Source organism: Myxine glutinosa, chromosome 7 (assembly GCF_964187855.1).
Source record: "Myxine glutinosa chromosome 7, kmMyxGlut1.1, whole genome shotgun sequence".
NCBI lineage: Eukaryota > Metazoa > Chordata > Myxini > Myxiniformes > Myxinidae > Myxine > Myxine glutinosa.
Genome location: NC_136267.1, coordinates 85,782,958 through 85,795,739, shown reverse-complemented (window position 1 = coordinate 85,795,739; position 12,782 = coordinate 85,782,958). Strand labels below are relative to the sequence as shown.

General features: G+C 42.9%; 1 protein-coding gene across 2 annotated transcripts in view; it reads right to left on the bottom strand.

Annotated features, from left to right (window-relative positions):
* The window catches only part of LOC137413006 (DNA topoisomerase 2-alpha), a 97,432-nt gene that overhangs the window by 49,018 nt on the left and 35,632 nt on the right, over positions 1–12,782 (bottom strand). For both annotated transcript variants that reach the window (XR_010981593.2, XM_078781948.1), the window contains one exon: positions 8,251–8,424. Coding sequence is in view for 1 of the 2 variants with exons in the window: in XM_078781948.1 (XP_078638074.1) it covers positions 8,251–8,424 (174 nt within the window). In the remaining variant the exon portion in view is untranslated. The remainder of the gene's footprint in view (positions 1–8,250; positions 8,425–12,782) is intronic.

Here is a 12,782-nt window from a genome sequence, read left to right as displayed (position 1 = left end):
ACTGACATCATCGATTGAAACAAGTCTGCTTTACACAGAGACTAAAACAATGCATTATTTTAGCATCGCACCAATCTTATGACTTCATCTTCTCGTACTACTTAATCATTTAGTTCACACATTTTCACAGCAGGAGCCGGGATATTGTAATCGCGTATGTGCGTGCCGTAACTTTGCCATTTGAGTTTTGTTATCAAATTTTCACCAAACCTTTATTATGATAATACAGAGAGGGTAAATTCATAATTTTGTCAAAAGGTTAAAGGTCAGCATCACTAATATCATCAATTTTGATCCAATTGACTTGAAATTTCAATTTACTTTTTGAGCTTCGTCATCAAATTTTCAACAAAGCTTTATTATGAGAATATGGACAAAGCAAATTCATAACTTGGTCAAAAGGCCAAAAGTCAGCATTAATCAAGATAAATCGGATGAAAAATTACGACTTTACATTTTAGGAATTAGCATAACAGGTCACTGAATTGGTTCAATAATCAAAAGGTAGGAGTCGATTTTTTTTTTTTTTGATCAAAAGGTCAAAGTTGCATAAAATCATCAATCTTTGTCCAATTGACCTGAATTTTTAACTGTCTGTTATTTTGAACACAGAAGAAGAAGACGACGACTGAATACAAACGGATGTGGACGGGCTTTGCATTTACACATGCCATCTAGGTTTTAGTTTGTTACAACTGCCTCTACTGCTCACTACACAAATAAAGGAGGGAGGTAGGTAGGTGCGTGCGTGTTTTCTTTAAATGAAAGATACGTATGTAGAACCTTTTAAAAAGTGCTTTTTCAAGTAAACAAGACTGAAATTTCAAGTAAACAAGACTGAAAGTCTAACAGCGGCGTAGCCAGGCTTGTTTGATACTTTAGTTTAAGAGGATAGTATGACTTGGGTGGAGATACCAGTTAGCAAATAATGCAAGTATTAAATTATTTTGACATACTCTAAGTCTCTAAGCTGTCTGTCACCATGGAAGTGAAGAGATTGCATTGAGGCACTGGTTTATTATCTTGCCAAAACGAAGTTTTTGCAAGATGTATTAGTCAGCTTGTATGTTTGTTTTTTTGTTTGTGGTTAATCATTTTTTTTTCACGTTTAGATCACTCTGTAGACCACAGTTATTATTGGAAACTCCTGTAACTTCGCATATCAGAGTCCTATAGAGATACCCTTCAGCACACAAAATTTTAAAGGTCAAGGTCAAAGGTCAAGGTCACTTTGCAGTCAATCATGGAGGTCAACGAAACCCTTATTTTTTGAGTAACTTGATCGGATCGTCTCCAAACTTCATGGGAATCTAGTATATGGTCCGGCGCTCAGCTGATTAGTTTTTGGTGGCGATCGGCCTTGACCTTCATGGTTAGCGCTGGAGGTCGAAAATTATTGACCCCAAGGTCAAATTTTGAAATCGTAGGTACCATATCGAGTAATACCTCATATGAATGCCCTTGATGAGTGCTTCCCAGATCTGTAAACAGTTTGACGCTATGACGTCATTTGATGACGTCATGACGAAAAAACGGAATTTTCACATTTTGGCAAGATACGGTTCACCCTGTGGGTGACATATGTTTATTCTACATGTTGGTCAGTTAGTCAACACTATCAAATTGACCTCAGCACCATCCCGACACGCCACTGTGTGTGTTACGGAATGAGGTGTTTTACGGCGGCCGGAGTGCAAATCCTGCCACCAACCTCCTTGAGAGAGGAACCAGAGAGTTGGTACTCATTTTGCCGACGTCGGAAGGATGACAGGCCGAGTCAACCCCACCTGGTGTTAATTCAACAGCTGTCCGGGATTCAAACTCAGGACCCGAGGATCCCAAGCCCTTCATCCAAACCGTTAAGCCAACACCAGGCTTAGTGTGGTCGGAGGCAGGCATAAGACATGCTTCAATGTTTGAAGAGCCCTTAATCAAAGTTTTAATTACATATGATCTGGGGAGGCATGCACCCTCCCCTCCCCCCCCCCCCCCCCCCACCCAGATCATCACCCTGTAGTCATAATTTCAGTTCCCCCCAATCGTCAAGTTTGATAATTTGCCCCAACCAGGTATATGACATGACGTAATATATGAACGTTCCCGAAAGGGGTTGAAAGAAATTACTGGCAAAGCCAAATGGCATTACATTCTACGTTTCAGAAGCGTAATTGTCAGCTATAAAACTCACCCAATATGTAGGATAAATATGTGAGGGACATACATACATGCGGAGAGACAAACGCTGTAAACACAGGAACCAAACATCTATGTCATAAAAAAATAGTTTGTATAATCACGAATTTGCAAGTTCTAAAAGCCTGTTTGAGAGTTTGAAGAAGAGGAAGAAGTGCTAATGTATGGTTTATTCACACAGCAGTTTGAACAGAAACATTTATTATTCTATGACTATAGGAACCCTTTAAAAGGACACAGAATGAGCATACAAAATTATATGTACAGTAGTGATATGTTGTGAAGGAATATAAAAATACACAAACAACAACAACCACAGCCACGATAACAATCGAGTGTTATAAAAGATCATTATTTTCACATATTTTACTACATGTGTTTCACGTGTTTGTGTTTCACACTGAATGAAAAACGTAAGGGTAGAGAGCATGCAGATTGTGATACATGACAGGTTCAACGATATTAGCGGCATAGGAATCAAAATGGCGGTGTGTGGAGTCAGCTGTCGTACCGCCGTAATGACATCACATCACCCCTGTAATGTAACCAGATCCTCAGCTCTGATTGGTGTGCGTTTGAGGGGACATACATATGGACAGACAAACACTGCTCTAGACAGCTTTGCCCTATGGGCTACGCCGTAAAAAAAGTACGAAAAAGTTTTTAAAGTACAAAAAAAAGCCCGGAATGCTGTTTCAAGTTACAAATGGAAAAGTAAGCACTTATTTGTGCACTCGTATTGAAAAATAAAAAAGCAGCCCACAATGACAATTGATTGGAGATCCATCTTGCAATCATTAATATGCACGTTGGCAAAATTTAGAACTTTTTTTTGTATCCTTAGTGAAGGCTTGTATAAGAGAGAGCACATCTACTATATAAGAGAGCCGTTGGTCTGTGTGTTGCCATTTTTCTCAGAGATGGCTCAACCAAACTTTCAGAGGTTCATCAGTGACTGCTCGGGAGTGTTTTAAGCAAAAAAATGTGTTAAAAAAATAAAATAATAATCGCTCTATAGTGCCTAAGCCTTTTTGATCAATGACAGTTATATACAAGTACACATTCGCATAAATAAATACCAACTAATTACCAGACATTTGAACACAAATAATCAAACAATTCCAGAAGTGTTTGAAGTTGGTGGTAAGAAGTCTTCTTCTTTCTGATGCCATCATACTGAACTCAGAAACGTTATCAACGGCACATTCAGCAGCATATATTCAACAAATGAATGAATGAATGACAGTTTTAAGGCCATAGCATATATTCAACAAAAAGGTAAAATGATGATTTGACATTTGTGATTGATTCTGATTTGGATGTAATTGCTTTTCCATTATATTTGTCCTCATTTCAAATATGCTAATGTTTCTTTTTCCCTTGAGCAACACCAGGTACTCCAACAATAAACGCATATTATACTTTACTTGGGGTACAAATACAAATAAAAATACAACTTTGTCTGGGGGTGGGGTAACATAGGCTATGTGGCCGCGGCCTCATGCGGGGTGTGGGGGACCGGGAGAGGGGTGTAAATTATCGATGTAAATGTGTACCGTGTAGCGCCACCTGGTGATGGTGGCAGTATTAAAATGTTATTTTTTATGCGGGCAACAGAGGTTAAAGCACTCTTTGCATGGATAAATTATTCCTACTTCCCATCCCCCAACACAATCCCTCCCCCAAAAACTGAGGGGCCTGTCCTGTCAAAGACACCCCTCCCCCCCCCCCCCCCAAAGATGTATATGTAGTATATCATTCCCCTCCCTCGCCCTCCCCTCCACACCCCTCCCTCTCCTGCTTCCCACCCTCCCTCCCCCTCAAATAATGATCTACTCCTGCTAGTAAAACATATAATTAAAGGAGAGACAAGAGGGGGCGAGAGAGGGAAGCACAACAACAATGGAGAACAGGGACATCGGGAGATCTGTGGAAGGGAGAGGGCTGGGGGTGGGATACATGGGATAAAGATGGACACGACAAGGACTCTCGGGAAAGAAAACGGGGAATTTGAAAGAGGTAGGTTTGGGGTAGATTAACGGGGGTAGAAAAGATAGTGGTTTTTGGATGGGGGAAGACATGAGATGGTGGTGAACAGCTGTTCTAAAGACCTGGAGGGAAGAGTGGGATTAAAGAGAGCGTGGGAGTTTGTTTCAGAGGTGGGAGTAAAGAGGAATGAAAGAGTGAAGGTGAGCAGAGAGTCTTGATTTCGGCAGTTTCACCAGAAGGGGGTTGCTGGCAGATCTTGTGCGTCCTGCAGGACTATTCGGGAGTGGGAGGGGTGGGGGGTAATGCTTTTTTGCGTAAAGCGGTAATGTTTGCTGATGTACAAATTTTCGCCCAATTTTTTTTAATCTTCCAGGACATTTCATTTTGACGACACACCCTTGTGAGTGTGCCAAAGTATAGTCAGGTGTGCTTATATCTTTATTTATAAGGCATCCTACAGATGTAAATGAACACTCGTTTCACTCTGCACGCATTGCACATCACGTGCAACTAATTCCACCCCCCCCTCCCCCAGCCCCTTGCATTTATCGTTATATTTATTTGGTAGTTTAAAAAAAAAAATGCTTTTGCACACCGCACTGCAGGCTTGGTTTGCAAGTCACCATCTACATCATCCAATAGAAAAGATGCAATTACTGTAGTCTTATTTTGTGTCTTTCAGTTCCTCTGGGTCTTATTGGTCTTTAAACCGCAGTGAACATAGCCATGTTAAAAAGATTGGCCTTTAAAACTACACTAATTGTTCTTATAAAGGGGGACAGACATCAGACATCAGTAGAATCACCCACTCTTTTATGATAGATGATTACAACAATGTATGTTCACCTCTATAAAAGTAAGCATGTAGACAAGGAACCGCCTTTAGAAGCCATTTTTTTCCCCACAGAGCAGGGGTTGGCCTTTTTTTGGGCACCGTGGTCCCCTTTTTGAAGCAATGTTTTATGGCCGGATGCCCTTCCTGCCACCAACCATGTTGGTCGCCTCTTGGAACACACAGGGAATTACCAGTAAACTGGGACTCAATTTGCCGACCTCAGAAGGATGACAGGCTGAGTCAACCCCACCTGGCATCAATTCAGCGATCGACCAGGATTCAAACCCAGGATCCTAGGATCCCAAGCTGGCACCCTAACCGCTAAGCCAACACCAGGCAAAGCATGTAGACAAGACAGCATGTTCATTGACAATCTCATCTGTATTCAATGATTTTTCACTGTGAAAGGTGCACACACGTTTTCTCAAAGTATCTCGAAAGGTGCACACATGCGTATCTGATGATCAACATCTCGTTTTCACAGACGATCATATTTTCACGGAAAGTTCGATCAACACAAAGTCAGACAACTTTCAAATCGATTTTCACTTTGACTGGGGCTCTCCATGGATTTATAGATAGATTTTTATTTAGTACCCTCGGAGCCCGCTATTCATGGGGGATACGTTCCTAGAAAATCCGCGAATAGCAAAACTGCAAATAGCGGGGCATTGTTTTAAAGGAAAAATGGGGGATTGGTTCCTGAGTCACGAAAATCCACGAATAGCGATGAACCAAACCGCTAATGGCAAGGCAAAATCTGCAAATGGTGAGGCAAAATCTGTGAATGGCGAGGCAAATCCCGTGAATGTATGCCGCGGCATTGCTTCAATGCCCCTGAAAACCGCGAATTTGTAGGACACTTTCCCACGAATAGCGAAACAGGTCGCATTTTATCACCAGTGAATACACGGAACCCACGAATACGCGGAACCCGCTAATAGCGGGGTCCGACAGTATTTAGTGCCAGCAACCGATAGAGATTCACAGCAATGCTCGTCCAAAGCAGCTGCAATTGATGAGTGGAGCATTCATTTGTAGTGCTCACGTTCCGGGTGTGGATGGCTCGCGTTCCACATCTTTACCTAAATTTATTCCTTGAACATCGAGAGTGGGGGGAAGGGGTGGTGGGAGAGCAGCTTTTAAACTACTTTTCATAACTACGCTGTGGAATAAAATCTGTGGCAAATCGTACATGCAAAATCAGAGTTTTGTAAATATTTCATTTGTAATTTGACCTAATCTTGATTTATTACATTCCATTTTTTTCATGGCAGATTCAGTTTTCCATTTCAAGTCACCAATTCCAGAAACTGTTGAAATCACCTCTGTACAAAATATATATATGCCGACCAATATAAAATATTGTTGCGGATATGAGGACTGTATTTTTTTGATTGTGTTGTATTGTGGTAAATTGGTGATGAATATTGCTTGAGTCTGCGCCCCCTGCCTCCGGAGCTGTGTAAAGGTCAAAGGGCGTCCCATAATTAGTCCACAAGCATACACGTCAGCCAATCATAGAATACCCCTGTTCGATAGTTATATCTTATTCCGTGTTTTAGGGTAAGGCTGTGTCTCCCATTAATAGAAGTACTCCATTGCACCAAGTGAAAGAGATAGATTCCCTTCATTCCCATTCCTAAAACCTCCATTCCCCCTTTTCGTCGATTGGAAACTACCTCCGCTCCAATTGCCGCCATTGACCACGAGGCAGGGTTGGGGAAGAAAGGCGGGTCCCCACCTCGTCATAGAGGGGAGGAGTGAACCAGCCCTTGCCGACCAACCCAGAACGAGGGGTTGGCTTTAGAGGGCGGAGAGAGAACGTTTTGGGGAGGTTCGCAAAAGGGTCAAGGGTGGGGCTTATATAACCCGAGGAGAGGCCCCCAGAGAGAGTCGAGGAGGGAGGAGATCAGAAGACAGAAAGGCCTTGAGTTGGACTAAGCAAGAGAGGAAGTTGTTGGACTGGGTGGGACTAAGAAAGAGAGAGAAAGAGTCCTGAAGCTTGTGAGGGAAGGAGAGAGAACCCGTCACACCAACCCACCACCAGCCGCGTTGGCTCCACCAAGCGTTCACCTCCACCAAAGCTCCACCAAGCTCCGCGTTGGCTCCACCAAGCGTTCACCTCCAGCCATCCACCTCCTGCGATTCCTGTCATCATTCCCCGCGTGAGTCTGTCTTTTGTTTGTTCTGTCCTGGGTTAATTAAGACTGTAGGTAAGCTAGTATTTGCACTGTGTCACCTGCGTCTTATGTGTTGTAAATAAACGTGACTGCTTTCTTTTTGCTTATGTGTGTAAATAGTAAATAAATTTAGTAGTATTTCCAAACCTTTCTTTGCCTTCGTCTTCCTCTTTGCATTCGTCGTTTTAGTCTTTTCCCTCATTGAGCAGCCGCGGTGCGATCCGGCCAACGTTTGGGTGGAATCGGGTTCTAATCGGGGAATAACTGTTCGGTCGCGGTAATACCAACCGCTCGGTAAAATAACATCTTTAACCGCGTCCGCAACAATATATATATGCCAAAATATATCAGGTCAAGCCTGAACCCACTTTGACCCCTGGTAGACCTCCTTAGACCCTGATTATTTTTAATGCAGTGAACAAAACTGAGTTCCAACATTAGCAAATATAATTTTAGCCAAGTTTGGTCAAAATTCCATCAGCAGTTTCAGAAAAGTTGCAAGTGTTTACGAATGGACGACGCTCCATCTCACAAGCACCCCAGAACTACGTTCCAGGTGAGCTAATAAATAAAATAAACATCAGGATCAGCAGGAATTTGAGGAATAGGTCAAGATTCCAGGACTTCATAGAGTTAGGTTACTGCAAACCTTTGCCATCCATGCATCAATGAACAAAATATCACTTTAATGCTAGTTTGTGAGATTAACATCACCTGTGATTTTTCAATGGGGTTCAAAGAATATCCAAAGCAAAAATGAAAATAAATATGATCATAAGGGGCAGGGGGCATTGGGGATTGATCAGTCCTATCTTGTTAGGCTTATTTAATTTGACACCAACACTGAACAAAGAAATCAGGACTAGTGAAGTGCTTTGAGATTGGAATGTGAAAGAGCTGATGGGGAAGAAAATATCAAAATAATAATTTCGCTGCTTTAAAGGGAATTACTAACCTGTGTGCATGGATAACCAGGGCATCCGCAAAAACCCCTGAGGTCACAGAACCGGCCATAACGCGAATGACTACCTGAGGGCTGAGAGTCCTCACCTTGGTGGTTGCAATGCCGTTGACGAAGCTCACTTGCTGAAAACCTTTTTCGCTCTCTGTGACGCACACCTCCCAGCGCTCACCGGCAACCTCATGAAGCACCTTGATGGGACTTCCCATCTCATCCACCTTGTCCTTCACATACAGATCCACGTAGCTGCGGAAACCTGTGACCTGAATATGTAAACAGCAACACATAAAGGCACTTAGATGATGCAATACCTTAATGAGGAAAATGCAGAAAATGCAAATGGGCTGTCTTTCACACTCTTACGATGTCTCTCCGAACCGACTGGGCAACCCTCCCATCCACTTTCTGAATAATCCTCTCCAAGAAGTTCTATCACTCACTTTTGGGTCTCACTATCTCACTATCTGCCATGTTTCCGATATGATCTTTCCTGGGAAAACCACATTTCAAATCTGGCCTCCAAAGCCAGTCGCCGACTGGGCATCCTCCGTCGTGCGAAGTCCTTCCTTGGCACACCTGAGCTCCTCACCACATACAAGGCTTTCATCCGCAGCTCAATGGAATACTGCTCTCCCCTCTGGGCTGGTGCTCCTGCCTCACACCTAGCTCGTCTTCACGCTGTTGAAACCAAAGCATTCAGAATCATTGGAATCTCCCGCGATGAAGCTAACTCCAAGGGCCTCTCACTCACTCACCGCAGGCAGGTTGGTGGTCTTTCCATCTTCTACCGACTCCTCTCTGGCCTTGCCACCCCAGCTCTCTCTGGGCTCTGTCCCGTAAATATTCCTACAGGTCGCACAAGATCTGCCTGCAACCCTCTTATGGTCAAACTGCCAAAATCAAGACTCTCTGCTCACCTTCACTCCTCTTTTCTCCCGCCTCTGGAACAAACTCCCTCACTCTCTTCAATCCCACTCCACCCTCCAGGTCTTTAAAACAGCTGTTCACCACCATCTCTTATCTTCTCCCATCCAAAACCTTGATCTTTTCTACCCCCGCTAATTTCACCCCAATTCCACTTTTTTGAAATACCAACTTCTGTCCTGGAAGTCCTTGGTGTCCTTGTGTTTTATACTTCTCCCTCCACCCCCCCCCCCCCATCCCCCCTTCCCACACCTCCTTCCCCCAAGCCCTCTCCCTTCCACACATCTCCCCGCTCTCAAATGTTGTGTTTGTGTGCTTCCCCTTCTCTCCCCATCTTGTTTTCCGCTCCCTCTTTTTGTGTGTTTTGTTTGTCTGGTTGATTTGTTTGTGAAGTAAATGTTAGCTCTTTCACGAGCCTCGATTCAGTATACAAAAAAAAGAAAAGAAAAAAAAAAAGAACATTATTCATCGATTCTTAATCAATAGAAGGGAAGTACATGTGCTTGAGGTTCCATCGGGAATATTGAGATATATGAGCTACATCCAAAAACGTTGGGAAACCTTTCTTTAAAGCATGTAGAGGATATTAAATTATAATTTTAACAACAAAAAAAAAATTCTGGCTGCTAGACCGGGTGACCGATGAAGTTGAAATTTTAAACATGTATTCTACTTGACAACTAGATCATACTTGCAAAGTTTGACAAATCCTTATGGTGAAGAAATACTTATTTCAGAGAAACATTTATTTCTTTATTTATTTTCCTTTGATCCAACGTGGGTGCCAGACCATATGACCTATGATTTTTTTTTGAGAAACACCTTAGTATTCCCAGCTTTGGGGAACCCGTGATTGAAGTTTCCACTCGATGTGCCCAATCATTCTGGAGGAGTTTCTTTTTAAAAGGTTTAGTCTTGGGAAGAAAAATTAAAACCTGCCAGACCATCTGATTTTTGAGGTTAAAGTTTACACCCAATATTCCCAAAGTTCTGTAGTTCATGTGCATGAAGTTTTGCATCGATCTGATCGGCTGTTCTGGAGGAGCTTCTTTTTAAAGTTTTTATGTTCAATCTAATATGGCTGCCGAACCACGTGATCTATGATGTTATAGATTTACATTTTTCACTAATATTGTTGCGTAGAACACGCTGTACAAATTTAAAACTGATCGAAAAATGCGTTGTACTTGTCAAATTGTGACAGTCATTATGGACGTACTGATGAGGTCACAGTTAACACTTATTCCCCATGTGGAGAACTTAACGAGCCATGTTCCAATTTTTTCATTCAGCGGTTTCAGAGATATAGAGGTTTAACGTTTTTTCCAAGATGGTGGCCTTCATGATTCTACACGCGTATGATTCCACACACACGCGGCCACATGACCAATGATGTCATAATTATCACTAGAAAATTCTACACGCGTTCTACACAATGGTGAAAATCGTGTCAATCAGAGAAACGGTTGGTGAGAAAATTGATTTAAAAGGGAGTAAAACTGCAACATTGGTACATGTTGGTGTTGAAGCCGTGATCAAGTTTCATCAAAATTGTGTATGTAGTTTCGAAGACGAGAGCAAATACCTATTTTCGGTGGCTCAGCCCCCCATTAACACGTCTTGGATAGCAATTTTTTTTTTAATGCTGTGAACCAACGATACATCATGGGTAGTGAATAGAACGTTGTGGTCAAGTTTTATTGAATTGTATGTGTAATTTCTGAGAAGAAAGCAAACACCTATTTTGGGGAGAGTGGGGGCCCAGTAGATGTCTTCCATCCTCCTCCATCTGATCACCTCTGTCTCTATCAATGTATCCCCTATCTCTACAACCACCATCACCACCACAGCATAATTTAGTTTTACTGTACTGTACAGGATGGCCACAATGTTTTGTCACCCCTTGTAAAAATTGACATTGCTTTGGGACTTCATAAAAAAGACTGTTGCACAGCAGCCCTACAAAACCACTGATGACCTTAAACAAGCAGTGAGACTTGGTTTTAATCATATCCCACACAAATGCTCCTGAAAATGTCCCATAGAACATGGCACAAAATTCATCTTTAATGACAATGATTGAGCACAAATGGATCCAACGGACACTTAAAGCTGTGGCATATGCTGTAAAATGTAAAGTAAAAGAGTACAGCAAATGTATGTGGTATAAACTTGTAGAACCCTTCAGTGTTGTCAACTAATATGATAAAAGCCAATGTAACAATTTTTACAAGCGGTGACAAGACATTGTGACCACCTAGTACTTCAATAAAAAATTTTAACTTCATTTTTAACTGTCAAAAACTTAAGTGTTTAAACTATCTCCATTTAAGCCAAAAAGGTATTGTTGCGGACATGAGAATTTTTTTTTTGTTGTTGTTGTGTAAATTGTTGTAAATGTATCGCCCTCCTTGCTCCAGTTATGTATAAAGGTCAAAGTGCGTCCCGTAATTAGTTCATAAACACCACACGTTAGCCAATCATAGATTTCCCCCCTTGTTGACAGTTATATCCTTATTATGTGTATTAGTGTAAGGCTGTGTCTTCCATTAATTGAAATACTCCATTGCACCAAGTGAAATAAGGTAGATTCCCTTCCAACCCTCCTTTCGTCTACTGCCAACTGCATTTGCCGCCATTAAGCGTGGTCAGCTCGGGGAAGAAGGGCGTGCCCGCCCATCGTCATCAAGGGCGGAGCCAGACGGCCGTGCCGACCAATCAGGGCCGAGGCGAGCTGACCGATGGGCGTGTCCTGGACACTAGCGGCTTGATCGCCTGAGGCGCTATAAAAGCGCGCGCGCAAAAGCCAAGAAGTTGTTGTTGGACTAAGCAAGAGAGAAAGTGGTTGTTGGACCAAGCAAGAGAGAAAGTGGTTGTTGGACTAAGCAAGAGAGAAAGTGGTTGTTGGACCAAGCAAGAGAGAAAGTGGTTGTTGGACTAAGCAAGAGAGGGAGAGGTGAATTAAAAGAGTTGCGCCAAAGGTTCCAAGAAGGAGTTGCGCCAGAGAGGATCCCTGAAAGAGCAGCGGCACGCAGCAGCTTCAGCCACAGCAGCTTCGGGGCTTTGACGGCAGTTTCGAGCGGGGCCGCGAAGGAACGGCGGCTGCTAAACGCGCCGATCGAGAAAGGGCGGTGGCTGCTCATCCCCGACCCGACCGTGCTGCGGTTCCAGCTGAACCTTCCGCTCCCTCCAGCCATCCACCTCCTGCCATTCCTGTCATCATTCCCCACGTGAGTCTGTCTTTTGTTTGTTCTGTCCTGGGTTAATTAAGACTGTGGGTAAGCTAGCATTGCACTGTGTCTCTGATATCTTCTGTAAATTGTTTTATTATCCTTCCTTCTCCTTGGTTTCTTTTGGTTGTAAATAGTAAATAAATTATATTTGTATTCCTTACCCTTTGTCTTTCTTCTTCTTCACATCCTTCGCTTTAGTCTTTTCCCCATTGAATTTCTGTGGCGCGATTTTGGCCAACGTTCAGGAATCGGGTTAGCCGGGGTAACTGTTAGGGCCGCGGCGCCATCCGCTCGGCAAATCAACATCCTATCCGCGGTCCGTAACAATTGGTGTCGGGAGCGGGATTGGACCCGAAGCGCGCTTAACGCGCTCAAAATTACGAGCGGGCGAAATTTGTTTTGTTTTCGAAAAAAAAAACCCGAACTTTGAAGTCGTGCCATGGATAGTCAAGGCGATCGGATGC